The sequence below is a fragment of the Piliocolobus tephrosceles genome, chromosome 20 (assembly GCF_002776525.5).
Source record: "Piliocolobus tephrosceles isolate RC106 chromosome 20, ASM277652v3, whole genome shotgun sequence".
In the NCBI taxonomy this organism is placed as follows: domain Eukaryota; kingdom Metazoa; phylum Chordata; class Mammalia; order Primates; family Cercopithecidae; genus Piliocolobus; species Piliocolobus tephrosceles.
The window spans coordinates 38,164,006-38,189,830 of NC_045453.1; the positions used below are offsets into that span (position 1 = coordinate 38,164,006).

Below are 25,825 nucleotides of genomic sequence, written 5' to 3' on the forward strand. Positions count from 1 at the left end.
TTTTTATTTTTGAGATGGAGTCTCGCTCTGTTGCCCAGACTGGAGTGCAGTGGTGTGATCTTGGCTCACTGCAACCTCCGCCTCCCGGGTTCAAGCAATTCTCCTGCCTCAGCCTCCCGAGTAGCTGGGACTACAGGCACCTGCCCCCACACCCAGCTAATATTTTTGTATTTTTGGTAGAAACGGGGTTTCACCATATTCTCCAGGATGGTCTCAAACTCCTGACCTCGTGATCTGCTCACCTTGGCCTCCCAAAGTGCTGGAATTACAGGCGTGAGCCACCGTACCCGGCCGTAAAGTTGGATTCTTAAAAAGTAAAATGCAGGGCACAGTAGCTTGCACCTATAGTTCCAGCTACGCAGAAGGCTGAGATGGGAGGATTGCTTGAGCCCAAAAGTTCAAGACCAGCCTGGGCAACATAGCAAGAGCCCATCTCTTTAAAAAAAAATTATTATAATAAATATAATTTTAAAAAAATAATAAGTAACGTTCTGGCCAAGACATTAGGTATTATACTCATCTTGTTCTGATGAACAAAGAGTCAGAATTTAGACAAGGAGTAGCTGAAGGGCCCCTGCCACTTGGGGATTGGTCTGTATTGTCAGCGTCTGTCTTTAAAAAGTGTGGCTAGTTGTGATTGTATGCGTTCTCATGTGTGTATTCATAGTTGTACCCTTTTCAACATGTTTTCCCCTTAGAAACTCCCACCTTGACCCATGAAACCTTCAAAGCACTGAAGCCAGGTCTTTCTGCCTATGCTGATGATGTTGAAAAGGTAAGGATCCTCTCCCGTGTCTCCCTGTTCAACTGCGGAATATGTTCAAGCCAGTTCTTTTCGTTTGAATGTGGTAGGCTGTCTTCAGAAGGGAAGGGGGCTTTGACAGTGCTGCTTGGGCATTTCATGCCATTTAGGATGGTCAGATGAGAGAAGGTGTGCAGCGCGTGAGCCCAGAGGAGAACGCGCCCCCACCCGGCTCCATCCTCTGACTCCACCGTGCCAGCGCTAAGTTCTCCAACCTGGGGGTCCCAGGGTCTTGGTACAGGTCAGAAGCACAAATCCTACAAACTTACAAAAATCATTATTTGACAGTTTACTTATTCATATTTTTACACTAATTTTGTCTTGTGAATTTTGCATAATTTTTAATTTTTTCTTGTGGTTTCTGATTGAAGATAGCAAACATTGACTGAAATAAAAAATTATTGTTGGCCGGGCCTGGTGGGTCATACATGCAGTCCCAGCACTTTGGGAGGCTGGGGCAAGAGGATCTCTTGAGCCCAGGAGTTCAAGACCAGCCTGGGCAACAGAGTGAGAACCCCATTACTACAAAATTTAAAAATCAGCTAGGCATGGTGGTACACACTGTCATCCCAGCTACTTGGGAGACTGAGGTGGGAGGATCACTTGGGCTTGGGAGGTCAAGGCTACAGTGAGCCACGATTGTGTCCCAGGTGACAGAGTGAGACCTTATATCTAAAGAAAAAAATTAAAAACATGTTACGGGCTGGGCAGAGTGGCTCACGCCTGTAATCCCAGCACTTTGGGAGGCTGAGGTGGGTGGATTACCTGAGATCAGGAGTTCCAGACCAACCTGGCCAACATGGTGAAACCTCATCTCTACTAAAAATACAAAAATGAGCTGAGCGTGGTGGTTGCAGCTACTCGGGAGGCTGAGGCAGGAGAATCACTTGAACATGGGAGGCAGAGGTTGCAGTGAGCCGAGATTGCGCCACTGCACTCCAACCTGGGGGACAGAGTGAGACTCCGACCCCATCCAAAAACAATGTATTATGCAAAATCCACAAAACCAAATAAATAGAAATTTAATTAAAATTGTCAAATAATGATTTATATAAGTTTGTATCATTGCTACTTCTATCTCAAGTCCTTAAAGCTTACAGCTGCACTAATGCAGGATGCATTACTGCAGGATGCCTGATTTTCTACTGAGGCACCCACAAAATGGGCTATGGAGAGAGCTGTAACTTCCTTTTCATTCAGGCATTTCTTAAGTCATGAGCTAGTACATTGCTCTTGTCCACAAATGTGTCATGGTCTCAGACGATGTAGTTCAATCCTTGCTTTCCTGTAGCTTAGTTAAAAAAGAAATTGAAATTGGTGATTCTAGAGTGACCTTACAGTTAAACCTGATTAAATTAGATAAATTTAGAATAAGCTCCTAGGATTTTTAAGGCCTTAGTTGTTTGAGTAGGTGACACACATTGAAGTGGGACAAATGTCCACGTCCTCCAGGGTGACAGTACAGATGTCCCTCCTGCTCCGGGCTGCCTCGGAGGCACACGTCCTGGCTCTCTTAACATCCTTTGAGGCTGGGTGATGTGTATGTAAACAGAGGCATCTGTATTCTCCCCGTTTTTACCTCACACCCATGGTGGTGTCCGTACTGAGGCCCTTGGCTTTGCTGCTGAGCAGGATAGTTGGACAGCGTTTATGTCTGCATGTGCAGAGCTTCCTTAGTTTTTTTGGCTGAATGTTATTGCATGGATGCTGCACACTTATCTCATGGAACCAGTCCCCTTCTGAAGGACATTTGGATAATGTCCAACCTTTTTCTCTTGACAGTAGGAAAAGGCTGCACCTGACACATGCTTCATTACCCACACATGCAAGGGGCATCTCCCAGATGAATTCTCTATTTTTTTTTTCCCGAGATGAGGTCTCTCTCTGTCACCCAGGCTGGAGTGCAGTGACACAATCACAGCTCACTGCAACCTCTGCCTCCTGGGCTCAAATTATCCTCCCACCTCAGCCTCCCGAGGAACTGGAACCATAGGTGCACACCACAATGCCCGGCTAATATTTAAATGTTTTGTAGAGATGGGAGTCTTGTTGTGTTGCCCAGGGTGGTCTTGACCTCCTGGGCTCAAGTGATCCTCCCACCTCAGCCTCCCAAGATGAATTACTGGAATGGGATTTCTGGATAGGAGGAATGTGTTTTTCCCTTGGACAGATGCGGCCCACGTGTCCCCACAGAATCACACGGTCTACAACACCTGGCCGCCTTCCCAGGCCTTCACTCTCACGCACACACCGACATAGGGCCTTATCCAGCCTTGGGTTCTGGATCCAGCACTCTGGCAGGTGAAGTGACTCCTCGATGTAGGTGTCATGGGGTTTAGTGCCAGGAGGGACCCCAGAATTGCCTAGTGCCACACCTTTGCAATGTCCAGCGAAGCTGAGGCTCACCTGAGATTGCCCGTGAGGATTGGCACAGGTCTGGATGTGGGCTTAGGTCACCAGGCTCAGTAGAACAGCAGGCTTATTCTCCCGACCTGTCCTCCCCCTGCCGTGTTTCACCTGGTCCCTGTGTTCCCACACACCTGCCAGTACCACTTGTGTCACTGTTTCCTGCAGATTTTGAAAATCAGGAAAAAAAATTGTATAAAAGCAAGGGCCAGGGATGGTGGCTGACACCTCTAATCATAGCACTTTGGGGGGCTGAGGTGGGAAATGGCTTGAGGCCAGGAGTTCAAGACCAACATAGGTAACACAGAGACATAGTGTCTCTATAAGAAGTTTCTTTTCTTTTCTTTTCTTTTTTTTTTTTTTTTTTGAGATGGAGTCTCGCTGTGTTGCCCAGGCTGGAGTGCAGTGGCGCCATCTCAGCTCACTGCAAGCTCTGCCTCCCAGGTTCATGCCATTCTCTTGCCTCAGCCTCCCGAGTAGCTGGGACTCTAGGCACCCACCACCACACCTGGCTAATTTTTTGTATTTTTAGTAGAAACGGGGTTTCACTGTGTTAACCAAGATGGTCTTGATCTCCTGACCTTGTGATCCACCTTGGCCTCCCAAAGTGCTGGGATTCAGGCGTGAGCCACCGCACCCGGTCAGAAGTTTTTAAAAATTAATTGGGCATCGTGGCTTACACCCTTGTTCCAGCTACTTGGAAGGCTGAGGCAGGAGGATCACTTGAGCCCAGGAATTCAAGGCTGCAAATGAGCTGTGATCAAGCCACTTCACTTTAGCCTGGGCAACACAGACTGTCTCCAGAAACCAAAAAAACCCAAAAGGGTGGAAGTAGCACGTGTGACCCTGTATGCTGCATTTGACAAACCCTGCTTTGCTCTTACCGTGTTCACAGAGCGCTCAGGGAATCCAGGAACTACTGGATGTTGCTAAACAGGACATTCCATTCGACTTCTGGAAGGCCACCCCTCTGGTCCTTAAGGCCACAGCTGGCTTACGCCTGTTACCTGGAGAGAAGGCCCAGAAGTTACTACAGAAGGTGAGCCTGGCCATTCCCCAGTGCCATTAGCCAGCCCCCAGGACCTACTGATGACTAAAAACACCTGCTGTCTCACCAGTGCCGCACCATCAGGCAGGACACAGATGCTTCTGAAGAAAAGTTTGCAGCATCACTTTTAGGTGGAGGGCTGGTGGGCAGATGATACTTTGTTCTTTGTGACATTTAAGGTTATTCATGTTTTCTAGAGTGAATCTGTGTTTTATAGTAAGGAAAGCAGATTGATTTTAGAAGTGTACTGTGGGCTGGGTGCAGTGGCTCATGCCTGTACTCCCAGTACTCTGGGAGGCCAAGGTGGGCAAATCATTTGAGCCCAGAAGTTCAAGGCCAGCCTGGCCAACATAGCAAGACCCCATCTCTACCAAAAACACAAAAATTAGCTGGGCATTGTGGCGCATTCCTGTCATCCCAGCTACTAGGAAGCTGAGGTGGGAGGATTGATTGAGCCCAGGAGGTCAAAGCTGCACTGAGCTGGTGATTATGCCACTGCACTCTAGCCTGGGCAGCAGAACAAGACCTTGTCTCAAAAAAATAAATAAAAATAAATAAAAGTGCATGGTGCCTTCAAGGGACCTGATCCTGGTCAGAAGTTGGTGTGTGCTGAGCCCCGGTGCTGCAGCTGAAGCCTGCTTGTTCCCCATGGCAGCTGCTCATCCTGCTCCTGGTCCGATGCTCATACATGACTGTCGAAGAGGCCCTGTGGCCTCTCCCAGTCCCGGCACGTCAGGGCCAGTGTGTCCCCAGCCACCCAGAATTCCACAGTGGGTCCTCCTCACCCTCTGTGCTGCCTCCACCCGTTTACTTGTGGGAGGAGGGCACAGGGCACGCCTGTCAGGGTCCCTCACAGGGTTGGATTGTGGGGCATGCGTGCAGGTGGGGTGTGCAGGGGTGCTGAAGCTTCTGTGGGTAGATTTTGCTGAAAGGTGGGCAAGGAAATACCCCCAGAGGCCAGGGCCCTGGTGAAGGTTGCTGTCTGCCTTGGAGGACTTCCGACTCCTTTATCTCACATCCCAAAGCAGGGCAATGTTTAGAGCCCAGCAGGCCCAGTGTGCCCCAGCTTCCCCCAGTCTGTGCAGCCCCCAGAGCCCTTCTAAGCCCCAGCTGGCTTAGGACAGGGTCTCCAGGGCAGCATGGGCTTCAGCGATCCCTGGCGGTAGATTAACTTGCAATGGATTAGAGAGGCCTGAACAGACTCAGAGAACATTGGCAGGTGCCCCTGGGGTTTCATGACTGCCTGCCAGTAGCATGATGCAAAACCCTTGACCATAAATTCTAAAGGATGAAGAAAGCTGATCTGAGTGCAGTAGTATTTACGACTAATTGATCACAACCAGTTACAGACTTTTTTGTTCTTCTCCACCCACACTGCTTCACTTGACTGACTAGCTAGCTAGCTAAATAAATAAATATATTCATTCATTCATTCTAAAGGATGAATTAACATCTCTCTTTACATTTAGGTGAAAGAAGTGTTTAAAGCATCGCCTTTCCTTGTAGGGGATGACTGTGTTTCCATCATGAACGGAACAGATGAAGGTAAAGTGTCTGGAAGCGCCTCTGGACAGTGGGGCTGTGCAGTGAGGTGGGCGGGAGCGATCCTGCTGCTTCTATCCATCCCCCACCCGGCCCCGTGTGGGAGCCTCCTCCCCTGTCAGGTGCTCCAGTGAAGAATCATGGCTGTTACAGCCCGGTTCTGAGTCACAACTGACATGTCACAAAAGGGTCTTTTTGGGGTCATTGTCAGAGACAGATTATCTCGACCAACCCCAAACCTGGCACGAATGGAGTTTCTAAAAAACATCGTGTTTTTAGTTTTAAGAACATTCGGAGAGAATCTCCAGTTGCCGCCACATTTAGAATGTTGTTGCATTGTTAATTCTAAGAGACATTTAAGGTTCCTCACTAGCTCCTGATGGGTCTTCAATATGACCTTGAGAATGAATGTGTATGGAGGAGGAAGGGGAGCACTGGGTTCTTTTTCTACTTCTTCCAAAAAGAGGAGGCCAGTAATAACCAGAGGAGAGAAGCGGCGTTTGGTGAAGTGCTTTAGGATTCAGTTTGCTGTCTCCCAGGACAGTCGGCCGGAAGCTGCTGGATTCATTTATGAGAAATGCTCCTCTCTGCCAGTGATCCAAAGGCTGGGTGTAGTGCAGAAGTGATACCTTCGTGCTCCCTAGATCTGAAAATTGTCATTTAATGGTCCTGTGTGTCATGCTGTCAGCATCTCAAGTGATTAAAATAATGCCTGTGACACTCTCTTGTAGGCGTTTCGGCGTGGATCACTGTCAACTTCCTGACAGGTGTGTGCGCACTGCATCACAGAGGCTAGCCACCATAGACGACTGCGGAGGGCTCGGCCAGGCCTTTCGAGAGCAGGAGCCTCATTTCTGCTCTTTAAGATAACCCCTCAGGGTTTGGCAATGTTGCTGACTGACCATAGGGTGTTGGGGATGGATGGGGTTAGCCATCTGACTCACAGGTGTAGATGCTAGGAGTGGGGTGCTTCTCTGCACATCTGGGGCATTTTTCTCCCAGCACAGCCCCTGCCCTGTCGCCTGCAGAACATCCACCAGGACCCCCATCCTCTCATTTCTAAGAGAAGTAATGAATCAAACCAGTCATATCTTCCAATATTGAATGTGATGTGAACGCTATTCACCTTCTAATTGGATTCCTCTGCTGTAGGTGGAACAGGGAACAGAAACATCTGTTTTTAGAAACAAGTGACAAGGAGTCATTTTTCTTAGCGCATATGGATTTTTGTCCCTTTGCTGGAATTATGGGAAAGAGCAGTGTTTCTGATGTACGTACAAAAAGGAAAGAAGTTTCCTGTCAGGTTTGCCCATTTGCCACTTTGGGGGATAGAAATGTTAGGAGGTGGGTTGGGAGCCTCCGCCTGAGATGCTCTGGGGAGTAGAGATGGGCTGATCAGAGCAGGGCCCAGCTCTTCCTGGGAGCTAGGCGAGCGGCCTCCCTCCCAGTTGATATGGCAGTTTCAGTATCTCCCCTGAAGGTTCGTGCTGTCCCGTCAGGATCCAAATTAAACTACTGCTGGTGGAGCCATTACTCTTGTCCCTTAGATATATAGTATATTGTTAAATGGAGATTTGTCAATAGTTGAGCTACTTCTCTGTCTTGTTTTTCTTTCCCCTGAGGGCCTGGCTTTCACCCTGTCTTTTCTGCTGTTCTCGCCATCTTACTAATGCCGCGTGCTGTTTTTGCTTGCTGTGCTGCAGGCAGCTTGAAAACTCCAGGAGGGAGCAGCGTGGGCATGCTGGACTTGGGTGGAGGATCCACTCAGATTGCCTTCCTGCCACGCGTAGAGGTAACGAGCCCCTGCCGACCGCACGCTCTTCCCACCCCAGGGCCACCCCAGCATGGGGGTGCAGGGTGGGGCCTGCTGAGGTGCTGCGGGGTGGGGTTGGCCAGGCCTCTGGGCCCCTGCGGTCATTTCTTCGTCTGAGAGCTGGACTCACTCACAGATGATGCTTCTGGCTGGGAGTTTTAATTCCACCAGGAAAAAAGCCAAAAACAGAAATTTGGTCTTTAGAGGGGTGATAAATTAGAGAATAACTGGAAACGTTTGGGCCAGAGGGTGTGAAGTGCTGCCTCCCTCCCCTTCAGGGTTCCGAAAGGAACAACAGCAGAAAGATTTCGTCCAGTTCGTAGGTTGGGAGGGAGCTTCCAACCTTTTCAAGATAAATATCCTAAAGGAGATGAAAACACTTCCCATTGAGGCGTCTGCTGCTTTAAAAACAGTTCCCTCCTCACCCACTCATCCTCCTGTTCTGGGTAGTTTTCCATGGTAGGGTGGGCTTGTAGGTACTGATATGAGCGTCGCCGTGGCTGTGCCGTGTTTGTCAGCATGGGAGAGGTTGCCTGTGGGAAGGAGGCACCGTTCTTCACTGGGATGTTGGCTCCTCATTGCCTGCTCCTGTCTCGCAACCAGCAAACTAGTGAGCAGCTCCTTTAATTGGCTGCTCCTGACCATCCCCTTTCTTTCAAATGAATTCAGTGGGCGGAGGAGAATTTTCTAGAAAGACCAGCAGCAAGCATAGTTACCCTCGTTCTTCCCCAGGGCACCCTGCAGGCCTCCCCACCCGGCTACCTGACGGCACTGCGGATGTTTAACAGGACCTACAAGCTCTATTCCTACAGGTCTGCTTTCGGGAATAGGCGTGGGGAGGCGCCATGGGGCGGGTATGTAGCTCCCGGGGCCTCACATGGCCCTCTTGAGGTCATGGATGGCAGATCCTGGTAGTCCTGTGCTGGGAATCCACCCAGACCTCTCTCTCCTCCTCCTCGTCCCACCTCCTCTGTCCTCCTTTGTCCTTTATTTTGTCTATAGCATATTCCTCCTTGTGTGCTTATTCTGTTCTGCTTTGGAGAAGGTTTGAGAAGTGGGAGGAACCAGAGCTGCACAGGAGTGTTCCGGGCCACCTATTGCCATGTGCAGGCTTCAGTCGATTCTTGTTACAAAGCAGGAGCATCCCAGACTGGGGTCGAGTCAGTCCCACTCACCACAGTGTCTGCAGCTCCTGGATGAGCTCCTGCCATATGATAGGCCCTCCTGTGTTGAATTAATTAGCTAAGTTTCCTCAGCTGACAGAAAGAGGCTTTTAGAAGGAGCAGTGAAGCTCACTAACTGCCTGGCTACAAACTCCCCCTTCCCCACTCAGGCTGGGTCTCAGAGGTGAGCCTGCCATGCCCTGTACCTGCCATGGCAGCTGCCCTCATAAGGTGTTGTTCCCACAGCTACCTCGGGCTCGGGCTGATGTCGGCACGCCTGGCGATCCTGGGCGGCGTGGAGGGGCAGCCTGGTGAGTGGACATGTTGCCCCGGGCCTGCTCTTGCAGCCTCTGCCCTCCATTCTCAGTGGGAATGAGGAGCCCCTCGGGAGGGCGGCAGCTTGGCCCTGGGGGAGAGGTCCCTCCTCCCCTTCCGCCCCACTGTTGTCCCGCTGCACGCTAGGCACCTGGCCAGGCCGAGGCATGCGAATGGAGGGCTGTGCTGCAGATCTTGTTGGTGGCAACCTGATGGGGCAGGAACCCAGGGTGGTGTTGTACCCGTCCACGTTCCAAGGTATTTCTTTCTTTATTTTGAGACAACGTCTCACTCGCTCTGTCACCCAGGCTGAAGTGCAGTAGCATGATCCCAGCTCACTGCAGCCTCTGCCTTCCGGGTTCCAGCAATTCTCATGCCTCAGCCTCCCAGGTAGCTGGGACTACAGATATGCACCACCACACCCAGCTAATTTTTTTATTTTTAGTAGAGACGGGGTTTCACCATGTTGGCTAGGCTGGTCTCGAAATCCTGCCTTCAAATGATTGCCTGCCTTGGCCTTCCAAAGTGCTGGGATTACAGGCGTGAGCCACGACACCCAGCCCCAAGTTATTTTTTAAAAGGTGCTGGTGAAATCCCTTCTGAAGCGCTGAGCTGAAACTGAGGGAACCAGGGAACTACACTCATTCCCTACGTTGGGAGCCAGCTTTGGGGATGTGAAGACAGGACCTTGTTCAGACAGCACAGGAGGGCCGTGGGGTGGGTGCTGGGCTCTTGCCATCGGGAAAAGTTTTCTCTCTTGCTCATGATTCCGGCCTTGCAAGAACATCCATCCTCCCTTGCTCTGCGAAGGGTCATGAAATGTGGCTTGGCCCTTCCTGAGATGTGGAGTTGGCCTGGGGACACAGCCTGCATCAAGGCCAGGGCCTCTGCTCCTTACAATGGGCATCACAACGGGCATGGACTTAGGAGATCTCAGGATTGCCATGGTCTGCTTCAGGGTCAGGGGCACGGCCCTGAGGCTGGTGGCAGTTGTCTTCCCTGATGGAACTGACCAGGCCACAGAGGCCTTCCCAAGGCCTTAGTGTCTGATGTGTGTATGAGGCGCTCAGCAGCGCCCACGTGTGCTCCAGCTAAATGCCCTTACCTCAGCCCCCAGTGCCCCATTGGCCCAGCACCCCTGCCCACCTCTCCCAAGGGCCTGGTATCTGACAGAGTAGGTTGTTCAACTGGAATTTTCATTCTCCCATGCATGCCCTACTTCAGTTCTTTCTTTCAAATCTTGGTGTTTATCTTCATAATGGTATTTCTTTTGTTGCAAACAAAAACCATGTCTATGTCTCAGAAACACCTGCAGCCCTTATTCTGGGGCCAAAAAGCACCTATTATTTAGCCAATGAGAAAAGCCAGGTACCTCTTTGCCCCTTGTGGTTCCCCGGGAGTCGCAGCTCAGACACTGAGTCCTCTCCCACCCAGCAGAGCAGCAGGAAGGTCTCCTCGTCAGGCTGTACAAAGTGCCTGTTTGGGACACTTGGGGCCTGTGAGGACCCAGGAGAATGAGTCTCTCTGTTTTGTTACTGGTTATTGCATAACAGACCCCCCAAGTAGAGTGAAAGAACAGCAACAGCAGTCACGGCTGGAATCTCATGGCTGACCACACAGGCTCATCTGGGTGGCACCTCTGCTGGGGTTCTGGGGATCTGTGCACATGCCTGTGGCTGTGGTGGCTGTCTAGACCCCCCCCCCCCGAGCTGGGGTCCTGGAGGTCTGTGCAGGTGCATATGGCTGTGGCAGCTGTCTAGACCCCCCTGCTGGGGTTCGGGGGGTCTGTGCAGGTACATGTGGCTGTGGCAGCGGTCTAGATCCCCTGCTGGGGTCCTGGGAGTCTACAGGTGCATACGGCTGGGGCAGCTGTCTAGACTGGGTCTGTGCACGTGCCTGTTGCTGGGCGGCTATCTAGACCTGGGTGCTCTTCCACATGGCCTCGCCCCAGCAGAGCAGCCTGGGATGCTTTTGCAGTGGCTTCAGAAAAGGAAGGCTACCCTGAGGCCACCATTTCCTGCCCATTCCATCAAGGAAAGCAGGCCCAGGCCAGAGTCCAGGGATGGGACCAGCACCTTTTGGTGGGACAGCAGCCTGCCGTCCTCGAGCACGATGCTGGGGCCAGCCCTGGGACCAATACGCTTCCTTTGCTGGTTTTGAGCCCCCGGCTTGTGTGTATTGGAGCAGCAGATTCCATTCAAGGCATGGTGGCACCTGGCGGCACTTGTCCTGGCCCTGCCACCAACCTACCAGCTATTCACCGCCTCAGTCACCTATAAAACTGGGTGATGATGGCTCCCCTCCTAAGAGGACTGTTGTCACACTTCACTGAACAGCCCTTGGCCCAATGCCTGGCACCCAACATGCCCAGGGCTGTGGGCTGGGCATGGTCCTGGTAGCGGTGTGCTTCCTGGCCGAAGAGGCTTTGCTGCCGCTTCCCAGGGAGGTGTTGCCTTCCCAGTGGACCTGGAAGCCAGTCAGGTTCCCCCATCCAGTGTCAAGCCAGGGCCTCCGTGACTCCTGGCTTGGCCCTAGTCCATGGCAGTGATATACCTTCCTTTCTCTTTCCTTTTTAATCTCTGTTTCAGCTAAGGATGGAAAGGAGTTGGTCAGCCCTTGCTTGTCTCCCAGTTTCAAAGGAGAGTGGGAACACGCAGAAGTCACATACAGGGTTTCGGGGCAGAAAGCAGGTATGGGGAAGGTTGCTGCTTGTTGGGTTCTGCGGGAGAGAGTGGCGGCCTCCTCTCTCCCTTGCCTTTCCCACATCCCATGGGACGCTCCACAGGAGGCTCCTGACCTCTCCTTGAAGAGCCTGTACCTGCCCTGGAAGGGAAGGTGGTTCGGCTGCAGGGGCCTGTGCCTGTGCTGAGAGCTGGTTCCTTCCTTCTACCTCTGCTCAACACTCCCCTGTCACCAGAAGCTTCCTCCTAAGGGCTGATTTCCTAACAGGCCTGCAGGGAGGAAGGACTGGACTAGCTCGGGGCTCAGATGCAGGACTGGGGCTGGGAGCCCAGGCACTCTGTGCTGTGCTGGGAGGGAGTGAGGGAAGGTCTGCTCCTACCTATCCTGCTCGAGGCCATGGAGCCCACTCTTGTCCACTGGCCCTGGGCAGGCTCTGGTGCTCTGTGCCCTTGCAGTTTCTTCTGAGAGAAATGTTCAAACACCACTCCCAGACTGGGCACTCAGCATGAGGAGTGCGTGCCTTCAGGAACCGTACAGGTCCCTCCAACTCAGTCACCCACTGGTGCATGTGCTGGGGGGCCGCATCAGGCACAGCAGAACTGCGCAGCTGCGTTCCACAGGAGGAGCCAGACGGTGAAGCTCATCGGAAAGGCCTTCCAGGAGAAATAACGTGGGGGTGGGGGTCTGAGAGGCCGATTGCAGCTGTAACTAGGACAGCCAAGGACAGCCTCGTGGGGTAACATGGGATCTAAGACAGGAGGAGGTTTAAGGGAACTGCACAGATCTGAAGCAGCAGCACCCCAGGCCAGGCAAGCAGCACTGGGCCCTCTGGCAGCTGCTGTGTTTAATGAACGAGGAGAAGGTGGTGTGGCTTGGCGAGGGACAGCAGAAGGAAATGAGATCAAAGGGTCGGAGTGTGGGTCTGTGGACCACGGGAACCCTGGAAGCACTCGGAAGGACAGGGCCTGGTGGAGCAGGACTGGGAAAGCCGGGAAGCCGGGTCAAGATGTGGGGTGGAGAGGCGCCCTCAGATGTCCACACGGTCCATTGGCCTCCGGGGTCCTCTGTTCCTGCTCTCCCCTAAGCCATGGGAGCTTGGCAAGTGAGCTGGGCCTCCGCTTCCTTATCTATGACATAGGGAGGGTGCCGGCCCCCCGAGGAGGTGGGACGCAGGGCTGGCAGAGGGGGAATGCAGGGCAGATGGTCCCGACAGGCCAGAGGCCGGCTGGTATCAGGCATCAGCAGCCGCCTCCTCAGAGTCCAGGTCTGCGGCTGCTTCATGCCCACAGTCTTCGCTCCCTGCCCCGGGACCGACAGTGCCCTGGCTCCTGAGGGCTGCTTTGGACCTGTGTGAGGAGCCGCCCCAACTCAGGGTGGGGTCTTAGGGGCTTCTGGACCTGCCTTTTCCTGACCATTCAGGTCAGGGTCTCAAGTCCCCTGGGAGGGGCCCCAAGCAGCTGTGAGGCCTGGGTGCTCGGAGCCCACTGACTGCTAGCCTTGTGCTTGTCCCCAGTGGCAAGCCTGCACGAGCTGTGTGCTGCCAGAGTGTCAGAGGTCCTTCGAAACAGAGTGCACAGGACGGAGGAAGTGAAGCATGTGGACTTCTATGCTTTCTCCTACTATTACGACCTTGCAGCTGGTGTGGGCCTCATAGGTAAGGGGGCCCGGATGGGCTGAGCAGGAAGTTCGGGGCGGCGGGGGGCGGGCGTGGAGGGCGTGTGCTCCCCAAGGCAGAGGGCTGGTGTCAGGCAAGCAACCCTGTTGTCACATCCTGGCAGAAGGCCAGAAGTAGATTTGAGAAGGCGTCTTGTCCTGAGTAGGAAAAGATCAGTTCTTTGAGCCCTTCAGTAAAACCTCGTGGCTGGTGACTTGCTGTTGATTCCAGTTCCTGGTAGAACACAGCTCCTGCCCTGCACTGGCCCACGTTGTCTCAGACTCAGCCGCTCTGCCCCACCCTGCAGCCCTGGCTACAGGAGGCCTCCTGTGACCTGCGGGTGGCTGCCCTGTCCCCGTGGGAGGGATCAGCTCACTGAATGTGGAGTCTCTCTAACTTACCCTGCACAGCCCAGGAAGCCAGATTAGGGCGGAAAAGGGTATTCAGAGTTTGCTGAGGCTGGTGGTGGTCAGGCTGTGTGGGGACTCTGGAGGGGGTTGCAGAGTCACTACCATGGTGAGAACATCAGAATGTATGGCCCGTGGTAAGGATAAGAGCACTACTGTTTTAAATAAGCTAACACAGTGCTGGCTCTCTAGGCCCCGCGGCCTCCGGTGGGTGTCTGTGCTGACAAAGCTACCGCTGACTGGGCCTGGGTGGAAGATGGGTGGTCAAAGTGGAAGGCCACCAATAAACCACTGCTCACTTTATTTTTCAATAACTTTTTTTTTTTTTACATTTGGGAAATTGAAACCAGAATACTGTTGCTGAGCCCAGTGCTGTGGTTTCAGGAAACATTTCAATTTCTCTACTTTTATTTTTCTTAACTTAAAATTTTACTCAATTGGGGGTCCTGGGTTCCTGGTGAGCTTTCTCGGGCGACATTGCAGGGTTGGGATATGGGGTAACCCTCTCAGCCCCCAAGCCCACCCCACGCCACATCACCCAGAAGCTGCCCTCAGAGCATGTGAGTGGCCGTCTACAGCTGGAGGGCCTGCCTCAGAAGCCAGTCAGTGCCTTGGGGCTCTCAGGCCGGCATTCCCCGCGCCAGCCTCGTGTCTCAGTGGCATCGCCAGCCTCACGGTGTTCCTGCAGACTGGGTGTTGTGTCTCCCACAGATGCGGAGAAGGGAGGCAGCCTGGTGGTGGGGGACTTTGAGATCGCAGCCAAGTACGGTGAGTGATGCTATGGGGGCCGCCTCAGCAGGTGCAGGTGCTACATGATGCTCATGACGCAGGCGCTGGCCCTGACTCTCCTGGGTGTAGCCCCTCCTAAACGGTGGCCACAGGCAGGGACCTTGGCAGCCCCAGCTGAGAAAGGACCACCGTCGTCGTCCCACCCCCATGGGGTCGTGAGGAACTGGGTCCCTCGATTCCACTTCCTCTGATGCCATTTTACTGCTACTAGGGTAACCCCAAGAGTGTTTTCCCCTGGGATGTCCCAGTAAGTTCATGATTGTCACAAAACCCTTAAGCCGAGGCCCTACAGAGTGGAGCCTGGGATGTGGGGTGGAGGGCTGTCCCCGGGGTCGCAGGTGACTAGCCCGGCAGAACCTGTGCCACACACCTCGCCCCTCCACTGTCTCCTTCATGCCTGGTCCAGCAACCAAGCCTTGGCAAACATCTCCTGCTCTTGGTTGCCCTTCCCAATGTGTGGGTCCAAAGAGCTGAACTTTGTACATCTTTCCAGAAAAAGTACTACCCTTCCCCTCCCCCCAAAAGTGGCTTTTTTTAAAGCTTTTGTGTCATTTTCCCAGTTGTGCCCATGGACACTGGGTATCCACAACTACAGCAGGAAAAGGCTTTGAGCCATAATCCCAGGACAGTTCTTGGTGGATTTGACCTTCCTCAAGAGCAGGAGTGGATTGTTCTGAGCTGGGTTTGGTGTTTTCTTTCCCCAGAAAGCTTACGTTTTATTCAGGTTGACACCTGGGAGAGGTGTCCAGGGTCTTAGATGTAGAAATGTGGCTTGGGAGACATTGGCCCATGACCCTAACACGAGGTGTGCAAGTCCCCTTGGAGCCCAGAGCCAGTGGCAGCCGAGGTTGCTGCCCACCTGCCTGTGCGGTGCACTAGGCGCCTTCTGCGCTCAGCTGCAGTCTTGTCGGTGAATCCGGAGTGCGGAGCCAGCGGGTGCCTATAGTGGGTGGAATTGGGGTCTGCACTTGCCCCTCCACCCCTGGGTGGGAGTCACCTGGAGCCTGAAGGGATGTGTCTCATCCCCAGTGTGTCGGACCCTGGAGACACAGCCACAGAGCAGCCCCTTTGCGTGCATGGACCTCACCTACGTCAGCCTGCTACTCCAGGAGTTCGGCTTTCCCAGGAGCAAAGTGCTGAAGGTAAGGGTGCCCTCAGGGCACACCCCAGCCCCTTTATGGAGTGAGGGGCCTGGAACCACTTCTCTAGTTGCTAGGGTTGTGTCCCCCAGCCCATCCCTGGCTTCCAAGGAGCTGCAGTCTCTGATGCACAAGCCTTTCTTGTCTGCATGATGGTCCCCTCTCCCTCTCTGTCTTTTCAAGCTCACTCGGAAAATTGACAATGTTGAGACCAGCTGGGCTCTGGGGGCCATTTTTCATTACATCGACTCCCTGAACAGACAGAAGAGTCCAGCCTCATAGCGGCCGAACCACCCCTGTCCCCGTCAGCAGTGTCTGCATAAATCCTCCTGTCCTGGACGTGACTTCATCCTGAGGAGCCACAGTACAGGCCGTGGTGGCACTTTCTGCACACTGACTCTGGGACTTGCAGAAGGCCTGGTGCTGCCCTGGCATCATTCTCTTCCAGTAACATCTGGCCAGAGGGCTGTCTGGACCTGGGCCCTGCCCAATGCCCCCTGCCTGCCTGGGCTCCAAGTGGGCAGGACCAGGACAGAACCACAGGCACACACTGAGGGGCAGCATGGTTCCCTGCCTACCCCATCCCTGCGCCCCGTCCGCGGGGCTGTGGCTGCTGCCGTGCGTGTCCCTGCGATGGGAGTCTTGCCTCCCAACCTGTCAGTTTCCTCCCCAGGGCAGATCTCCCCTTCCTGCGAGTCTGGGAGGTGGTGCAGGCTGTCCTGGCTGCTCTGGGGAAGCCGAGGGACAGCCATCACACCCCTGAGACAGTGGGTCTGGGCGGCAACACTGGCAACTCTGGACTTGAGCATGTTTGCCTCTTCCTTGGGTATGAATGTGTGAGTTCACCCAGAGGCCTGCTCTCCTCACACCCTGTGTGGTTTGGGGTTAATGATGGAGGGAGACACCTCCTCACGGATGGCAAGTGTCCACTCTTCAGGGAATCTCCCAGCATGGGCGATGCCAGGCGTGAGCTGCTGTAAACAATTTGTGGCTGTGCTGCTTGAGTGACGTCTCTGTCGTGTGGGTGCCAAGTGCTTGTGTAGAAACTGTGTTCTGAGCCCCCTTTTCTGGACACCGACTGTGTCCTGTGAATGTATTGCTACTGTGAACCGTTGCCGCCTAGCCAGGGCCATGTCTTAGATGCACCTGTGCCGTGGGTCGACTGAGCCACAGTCCCAGAACCAAGCTCTCGGTGTCTCGGGCCACAATCCATCCACCTCAGGCTGACCCCACCTCCTCCATGGACAGTGTGAGCCCCGAGCCATGCGTCCTGCTCAGTGTGGCATGGGTGCCCAGGGCCGAGCCCGCCCCGCTGCTTCAGTGAATGTACAGTGCCCGGCACGAGCTGAACCTCATGTGTTCCACTCCCAATAAAAGGTTGACAGGGGCTTCCCCTCCTCTGGGCTTCCTCTCGTTGAGTGACAGCAGTACTTGCCCACCTGGCACCTGAGATCCCTGTTTACTAAAGCTTAGAAAAACTGCCAAACGGGGTGGCGTATTTCCAGTCCTGTCGATGTCCCTCTTGAGGATGCAGCAGTGGAGGGCCCCTGGGGGCCGGGGCTGGTGAAAGGTCTGGCTAATGGCCCCAGCCCTCCCAGCGTCTGTTGAGCACAGAGCTCCTCCCATGCCAGGCCAGCAACCCACAGCATGGCCAGGCGAGGCCTAGGCACATCACCTCGGGTGAGCTGCAAGTCTCCACGTCATTGTGTTCAGCAAGGATCTGGTTTTGGTCTGGAAGCGTCCCAAAGGTGTTGCATGCTAGGGAAACTGCAGACCAGCCCATACCCTGAGTGCTTGTGCCTGAAGTCCCCGCAACCAACTGTGACGGGAGGACAGGGTCTGGCCCTAGGGCCTCCCAGGGCGCAGCGAATGCTGATGGAGCCACGTGGTAGAGGCCTGCGCAGAGCAGGAAAGGACAGATGAAAAGAGGAACAGTTTCCTCCCTCCCAGAGCCCGGGCCTCACAGTGGGCAGGGGCAGGAGAGGGGTCTGGGCGGAAACCTTCCTGAGGTCTGAGCAGCTGTGTGCCTGCAGGGCACTCGGGGAAGGGACGAAGGGAGGATGGCCACGCTGCACACCGGTGCGGCCCCAACCCTGGAGGCTGGAGGGAGACCCTGGGACAGGTATGAACCCCTCAGAGAACTGGAGCCAGCTATTCTCTGCCTAGCAGTCTCCTCAAAACGTAAACCTTGGGGAAGAGGTCTAGAGGTCAGCGTATGACACAGGCTGAGAAAGAGCAGGAGAGATGGTCCCTCAACGAGTCAAAAGTCACATTAGGACTAGGGCTAGGAAGCTTGCTTCTGGTGGGCATGACAAGGCCTATCCTCCCCACGCTCACCACCCCCGCCTGGGCTGGGTCCCCACCAGCACCTTTACTTCCGTAATATCCACTAGCTTAAATATTTAAAGAACTCTGGAGGCTGAGAATCAAACGCATGAAGGTAAAGCCAAAATCAATTTGGTCCATTTAAAGAAGGTCGGTGACCTCATGCCTGAAAAAGGCAAACAACTGGAAGTTTTCCAAAGGTGCACCAAATAAGTCATGGAATATTTCTGGGCCCGGCAGATTATGCAAATCATTTCTCTCTGAATGTCTTTTGTGATAATGAAGTAGGCTCTCGTTTGTCAAAAATAGCTACACATGTACATCGTAAAAGAAGCAAACTAGGATTGCTTGAAAATTCTGTTCCCTCAGAGGATGTGTGCATTGACGAGCTCAGACAGGTCTCACACACTCCAATGCCACCCCACCCCACGTACCCCACGTCACTTAGCACCCACTGCTGCCCACTGAGCTGCCTCAGTCCTGCAGTCCCCGTGTCTGGATGGCAGGACCGCAGAGCAGTGAGTTTCAGGGCATAAGCAGACGTCGCCACGTTGCCTTCAATCCTATTGGACAAGCATCGGTGCTGGCCTCCCCCATGTCCTAACAGCCACAGCCAGTTTAATCTTTGCCATTCTGGCAGATTTAAAAAAATGATAACTGATAGTTTTAATGTGCATGGATCTAATTCATCTGGTATATCTAAGTTGTATTTCTTTGAAACATCTGTTCATATCCCTTGCCAATTTTCTATAAGATTATCATCTTTTTTTTAATTGTAGATCTTTATTTATTAAGGAAATTAGCCCATTGTGATACAATGTGTTCAGAATTTATCTTTTTGTGACTTCTAAGTTTCATGTCATAATTAGGAAGGCTTCTCCACAGAGATAGTTTTAAAAGTTAACCAAAAGGTATTTTTATAGTTTTAGTTTCTTAACTTTTTGTTTGTTTTTGAGACACAGTCTCACTCTGTCAGCGAGGCTGGAGTGCAGTGGCACGATTTTGATTTCGGCTCACTGCAACCTCTGGCTCCCAGGCTCAAGCAATTCTCCTGCCCCAGCCTCCCGAGTAGCTGGGATTATAGTCACATGCCACCACGCCCAGCTAATTTTTGTATTTTTAGTAGAGATAGGGTTTCACCATGTTGGCCAGGCTGGTCTCGAACTCCTGACCTCAGGTAATCCACCCACTTCGGCCTCTCAAAGTGCTGGGATTAGAGGCATGAGCCACCACGCCTGGCCTTGTTTCTTAATTATTCATTTATTTATTTATTTTTGAGATAGAATCTCCCTTTGTCACCCAGGCTGGAGTGCAGTGGTGCAATGTGGGCTCACTGCAACCTCTGTCTCCCAGGTTCAAGCAATTGTCCTGCCTCATCCTCATGAGTAACTGGGATTACAGGCACCCGCTACTGGGCCTAGCTAATTTTTGTATCTTTAGTAGAGATAGGGTTTCACAGTCTTGTCCAGGCTGGTTTTGAACTCCTGACCAGGTGATCCGCCCATCTGGGCCTCCTAAAGTGCTGGGATTACAGGCATGAGCCACTGTACCCTACCTTGACATTTTTAAATATGTTCAGGCACAACAAATCATTGTTGCAGGGTGAATTTGATTTTTAGAACCATTTCAGAGTCGTCAGAAGGCAAATGTGGCCGGGCATGGTGGCTCACGCCTGTAATCCCAGCACTTTGGAGACCAAGGCGGGTGGATCTCTTGAGGTCAGGAGTACAAGACCACCCTGGCCAACATGGTGAAACCCCGTCTCTACTAAACAAACCAAAAAAAAAAAAAAGTTAGCCGGGCATGGTGGTGTGCTCCTGTAATCCCAGCTACTAGGGAGGCTGAGGTGCGAGAATTGCTTGAACCCAGGAGGGAGAGGTTGCAGTGAGCCGAGATCGTGCCACTGCACTCCAGCCTGGGCAACAGTGAGACTCCGTCTCAAAAAAAAAAAAAAAAAAGGCAAATGTGATATTCAGACTAGGTTAATACCATTTTTGGATAAAATCAAGGATGATGGCCGGGCGTGGTGGCTCATGCCTGTAATCCCAGCACTTTGGGAGGCTGAGGTGGGTGGATCACGAGGTCAGGAGTTCGAGACCAGCCTGACCAACATGGTGAAACCCCCGTCTCTACTAAAAACACAAAAAATTAGCTGGGCCTGGTGGTGCATGCCTGTAGTCCCAGCTACCCTGGAGGCTGAGGCAGGACAATTGCTTGAACCCGGGAGGTGAAGGTTGCAGTGAGCAGAGATTGTGCCACTGCACTCTAGCCTGGGTGACAGAGCAAGACTGAGACTCCATCTCAAAAAATCAAGGATGACGATAGAAATGAGGCAGTTCCACGAGGGAGCTCTCAGGAGCGCGTGGGTCGCAGCCATCAGTGGCAGAGTCCTCCGGCAAGGTCTTTGAGGAGCCACACTTGGGCGTGCAGTCTCTGGTAGAGGTGTTTAATATGACCTGTGTGGAGGCCATGAGATGTGGGGCATGTTTGAAACAACTGGGGCTGTTCATCCTGCAACAAGGAGCTTTTGGCTGGACAGTAATATGACAGGTGTCTTCACTATTACTGGAGGATTGTCAGACACTGGCTTTTGCCATGTGGCTCCAGGGGCAGCAGCAGTTATGGGGACACTGCTGTCGGGTTTCTCACTCAAGCATTGCTCACTCATGCAATGAACGATGTCCAGGGCTAAGGTGGGCTCGTCCTTGGGATGTGCCCCTTCACCTGTGGGCATTGGGGTGCTTGAGAAAGGAGCCTGCGTGAATGAGAGGTTAGAGTCAGGTTCTTCCAGTGTCTTCACACTCATCAGATTCTTGGACTCGCCTTGAAAATGATTTTGAAAATCATGGTCAGGTAAGCACACTTACGTCTTTCCCCCTTAATTGTAAATGAATAACGGTAGTTGTGTTTATGGAGTGCTTGCTGTGTGTCAGGCATGGTGCAAACTGGACTGTGTGTCGTGTGGTCAGAGATTGAACGCTCAGCCTCAAGGCAGGTACCGTGCATCTCCATCCTGCCACCCAGAGAGAAGCAGGCCTGCAGGAGCTTGGGGACTTACCTGGACCCGCTGAGACCCGGTTCTGCAGCCTTCCTACACCTAAAACAGTGGGCCACCTTGCCTCCCGCCTGATGTGATCATTCTCAAAGGCAGGTCTCTCCACTGAAGAATCAGCCATCTCCATAACAGTGTGCTTGTAATACTTACAAAAATAGTTACACAGTTGAGAGAAATGATAACTCCCTCTAGGCCTCACTGCCCCTTTATCATTTTAACAGCCTCTGATTATTTTCCTGTTATTGATTCAGTGGATAAAGGTTTCCATTTAAGAGCTTAAGTGCATGCTTGTGAATCTTACTACCTGCCACATGATTTACATAGTTCAGAAGCAGACATCCCCCTATAAGGCCTCCTGTTTCAAGAAACCTCTCTAGAGGTCAGAAGAGCCCACAGCCAAGTTTTATGGCACAGCACAGGGTGGAAGGATGGCTCTAAATACAGCTTCCAAGAGGGTCGAGTGTTCAGCTGGCACAGAGATGTGGTTCCTCCAGACCTACCAGGGAGGACAGCCAGGGATCGCATGGTTTTGTAAATTAAAATGCCCAAGCTCAGAGGTCTGCAAGGATTTACCTTAAAGCAACAGGGAGGCTGGGTGTGTGACTCACACCTATAATCCCAACACTTTGGAAGGCTGAGGTGGGCAAATCACAAAGTCAGGAGTTTGAGACCAGCCTGGCCAATATGGTGAAACCCCATCTCTACTAAAAATACAAATACTGGCCAGGCATGGTGGCAGGCACCTGTAGTCCCAGCAACTCGGGAGGCTGAGGCAGGAGAATCCCTTGAACCCGGGAGGCGGAGGTTGCAGTGAGCCGAGATCACGCCACTGTGTCTCAAATAAATAAATAAATAAATAAATAAAGCAACAGGGAGAGGCTGGATGCAGTGGTTCATGCCTGTAATCCCAGGACTTTGGGAGGCCAAGGCGGGCGGATCATGAGGTCAGGAGTTCAAGACTAGCGTGGCCAACATAGTGAAACCCTGTCTGTATTAAAAATATAAAAATTAACCAGGCATGATGGCCCATGCCTGTAATCCTAGCTGCTTGAGAGCTGAGGCACAAGAATCACTTGAACCTGGGAGGCGGAGGTTGCAGTGAGCCGAGATCGTGCTGCTGTATTCCAACCTAGAGGGCAAAGCACGACTCTCAAAAAAACAAAAAACGAAAAAACAGGGAGAGTTTTCCTGTTGATAGTCTCCTGGGCTGTCTCTTGTTTGGGGCTTTATGAATAAGGCTTCTGTGACCATTCTTGTGCAAGTCTTTTATAGGCACATGTTTTTATTTCATTTGGATGAATATCTAACGGCAGAATGGCTGGGTCATATGGCATGTGAATGTTTAACTTTATAAGAACCTACTGGGCTCGGCGCAGTGGCTCACACCTGTAATCCCAGCATTTTGGGAGGCCGAGGCGGGCAGATCATGAGGTCAAGAGATCAAGACCATCCTGGTCAACATGGTGAAACCCTGTCTTTACTAAAAATACAAAAATTAGCTGGGTGTGGTGATGTGTGCCTGAGTCCCAGCTACTCAGGAGGTTGAGGCAGGAGAATTGCTTGAACCCAGGAGGCAGAGGTTGCAGTGAGCCAAGATTGCGCCACTGCACTCCAGCCTGGCAACAGAGTGAGACTGTGTCTCAAAAAAAAAAAAAAAAAGAACCTACCAAACCATTTTCCAACACGGCTGTAACAATTTACACTCCCATTAGCAGTGTGTGAGTTCCTGTATAATATAAACCAGGGTTTTCAGCTTTCTATACATTAAGAGATTTCAAAGGACTTTTTTTTTACTGACTCTCCAGACATCGGCATAGTACTCAGCCTTAAAAAGAACTGAATTTCTAGCCGGGCGCGGTGGCTCACGCCTGTAATCCCAGCACTCTGGGAGGCTGAGGTGGGCGGATCACAAGGTCAGGAGTTTAAGACCAGCCTGGCCAACATGGTGAAACCACGTCTCTACTAAAAATACAAAAATAAAATTACCTGGGTGTGGTGGTGAGCAACTGTAATCCCAGCTACTCGGGAAACTGAGGCAGGAGACTCGCTTGAACCCGGGAGGCGGAGGTTGCAGTGAGCTGAGATCATGCAATTGCATTCCAACCTGGACGACAGGGTGAGACTCTGTCATTAAAAAAAAAAAAAAAAAAAAAAAAATAGCTGGGTGTGGTGGCAAATGCCTGTAGTCCCAGCTACTTGGGAGGCTGAGGCAGGAGAATCGCTTGAACCCAGTAGGCAGGGGTTGTGGTGAGCCGAGATTGTGCCACCACACTCCAGCCTGGGCAACAAAGCAAGACTCAAAAAAAAAAAATTTAATTTCTGACCCATGCCACAACATGGTGAACCTTGGAAACGTTATGCTAAAGTGAAAAAAGCGAGACACAAAGGACTCCGTAGTGTATAATTCCGTTTTTGTGAAATGGCCCATCCACAGAGACAGATTGGTGGTTGCCAGGAGCTGGGGTAGGGGAGAAGGAAGAGTAACTGACTGGTGCGCAGGGCTTTTGGGGGGTGATGAAAAAGTTTAACACTTTGATTATGGTGATGCTCGCACAACTCCGTAAATATACAGTAAACCATGGACTTGTGCACTTAAACAGGTAGCTTTCTGCCAAAAAAATTATATCTCAGTAAAGCAGTTTGAAAAATGAAGACTCGAACTCTAGAAGGCAACAGTCTAAAAACAATAGGTTTCCTCCAGAGAGTTCCCTTGAGGTAAAGCTCATGCTTGTCTGAGAGCAGATGACCTTCCCTTGTCTTTTCAAACCTTAGACTCTTTTCAGTCTTGTCCTTGTCTCACCTTAGACCCTGAGAGGAGCATCAGACCTGCTCGTTTGCTGGTGAACCCAAGTCCAGCAGGTGCTGCCCTGGTGCGGGGGTCCCTCAGCCACCTGTTGAGTGGCGGGAGGTTGCCTGTAAAAAGGAAGGAATTGAAATCCCCACTCTAGGGATATTGGTCCTCCTCCACACCCCCACCCCGGCATTTCCTAGTGCGGCCAGCGATCCTCTTCTGTTTTCTCAGTGGGTGCGCCTGGCCTGGACTCCACCCAAGCCAAACAGCCGAGGTGAAATGGTTGGGCAGAGCAAACAGGCTTTCGCCAGGAGCCTGCCTTTACTTCCCCTTGGACAAATCTCACTGGGCTCAAAGCCTCCGCTGGAATTCCTCCTGCTGCTGCAAGGCCCAGAGTGGCCACATCACCTGCCTGATGGAGTCGTGAGTCACTAGCTCTCTCTGGGTTTTACCTTGACCTAGTGAATGTTTTTCTAAGAATATTTTTTTATTGAGGTATCATTTTCATATAATAGGACACACAGATCTTAGGTGTACAGTTCAAATCATTTTGGCAAATGCATGCACCCATGTGGCTCACACCCCTGTCAAAATAGAGAACATTGCTATGACCCCAGAAAACTCCGCGAGTACCCTGCCCCTGGACTCTAGCAGCCCCTGTCTGATGTCTGTCATGACGTATTACTGTCACCCGTTCTGGAACGTTATGTAAATGGCATCATCCAGTGTCTGCTCTTGTGTGTCTGGCCTTCAGCTAAGCATGATGTCTGTGAGATTCATGCAGGTGGATGTGTGCAGCTCATTCCTTTTCATTGCTGAATAGTAATCAATTATTTCAATATACCACACTTTGTTTCTTCATTTGCCTGTTGATAGTCCCCTGGGCTGTTTACTGTTTGGAGCTTTATGAATAAGACTTCTGTGACCATTCTTGGGCAAGTCTTTTATAGGCATATGTTTTTATTTCTTTTGGATGAATATCTAAAGGCAGAATGGCTGGGTCATAGGGCATGTGAATGTTTAACTTTATAAGAACTTACCTACTGTTTATAACTGGTTATAAGAACCTACCAACACGGCTATAACATTTTACTCTCCCATTAGCAGTGTGTAAGAATTCCAGTTGCTCCACATCCATGCTAGCAGTTGGTACTGTCCGTAATTTTAATATTAACTGTTCTTGGGGGAGTACTGCTATCCTATTATGCTGTTGTCGTTTATTTAACAGATAGGGTCTCACTAAGTTGCCCAGGCTGGACTCAAACTCCTGAGCTCAAGTGATTCTCCCACCTCAGCTTCGGAGTAGCTGGAACTACACCTGCATGCCACCAAACCTGGCTCCATTGAGTTTTAATGTGCATCACCCTGAGTGAGGTAGTGAATTTTAAAGGAGCCTCCAAGAATCCTCCTGCCCAGGCCAGCCTGCCTCCCCTCCCAAGCACCCTATTGCCTGGCATGCTGCATAGACAGCCAATGGGACTCCTTCATAAGGATTCACCTGTGAGCCTGTATGTGCAAGGCAGCGCTACAGACGTGGGTTCCTCACCCAGAGGTCCACACTCCAGGGTAGTGAATGGCCAACTCCTTTCATAAAGAGCAGCCAGTAGGGGCCGGGCGCAGTGGCTCAAGCCTGTAATCCCAGCACTTTGGGAGGCCGAGAAGGGCGGATCACAAGGTCAGGAGATCGAGACCATCCTGGGTAACCAGGTGAAACCCCGTCTCTACTAAAAAATACAAAGAACTAGCTGGGCGAGGTGGCGGGCGCCTGTAGTCCCAGCTACTTGGGAGGCTGAGGCAGGAGAATGGTGTGAACCCGAAAGGCAGAGCTTGCAGTGAGCTGAGATCCGGCCACTGCACTCCAGTTTGGGCAACAGAGCGAGACTCTGTCTCAAAA

The 25,825-nt window shown here is 52.0% G+C and overlaps 1 protein-coding gene across 7 annotated transcripts in view; it reads left to right on the top strand.

The window, feature by feature from the left end:
* ENTPD6 (ectonucleoside triphosphate diphosphohydrolase 6) overlaps nucleotides 1-17,163 on the top strand; it is a 30,929-nt gene extending 13,766 nt beyond the window's left edge. For 3 of the 7 annotated variants that reach the window (XM_023193453.1, XM_023193454.1, XM_023193459.1), the window contains 13 exons: nucleotides 699-775; nucleotides 4,104-4,247; nucleotides 5,726-5,801; nucleotides 6,530-6,565; nucleotides 7,502-7,590; nucleotides 8,344-8,423; nucleotides 9,021-9,085; nucleotides 9,237-9,347; nucleotides 11,678-11,779; nucleotides 13,285-13,425; nucleotides 14,544-14,600; nucleotides 15,651-15,763; nucleotides 15,944-17,163. In XM_023193453.1, the coding sequence (XP_023049221.1) occupies nucleotides 699-775; nucleotides 4,104-4,247; nucleotides 5,726-5,801; nucleotides 6,530-6,565; nucleotides 7,502-7,590; nucleotides 8,344-8,423; nucleotides 9,021-9,085; nucleotides 9,237-9,347; nucleotides 11,678-11,779; nucleotides 13,285-13,425; nucleotides 14,544-14,600; nucleotides 15,651-15,763; nucleotides 15,944-16,042 (1,190 nt within the window). In that variant the 3' untranslated portion in view covers nucleotides 16,043-17,163. The remainder of the gene's footprint in view (nucleotides 1-698; nucleotides 776-4,103; nucleotides 4,248-5,725; nucleotides 5,802-6,529; nucleotides 6,566-7,501; nucleotides 7,591-8,343; nucleotides 8,424-9,020; nucleotides 9,086-9,236; nucleotides 9,348-11,677; nucleotides 11,780-13,284; nucleotides 13,426-14,543; nucleotides 14,601-15,650; nucleotides 15,764-15,943) is intronic. The other 4 variants (XM_023193457.1, XM_023193458.1, XM_023193456.1 and 1 more) reach the window with 3 other exon arrangements.
* The last annotated feature ends 8,662 nt before the right edge of the window (nucleotides 17,164-25,825 follow it).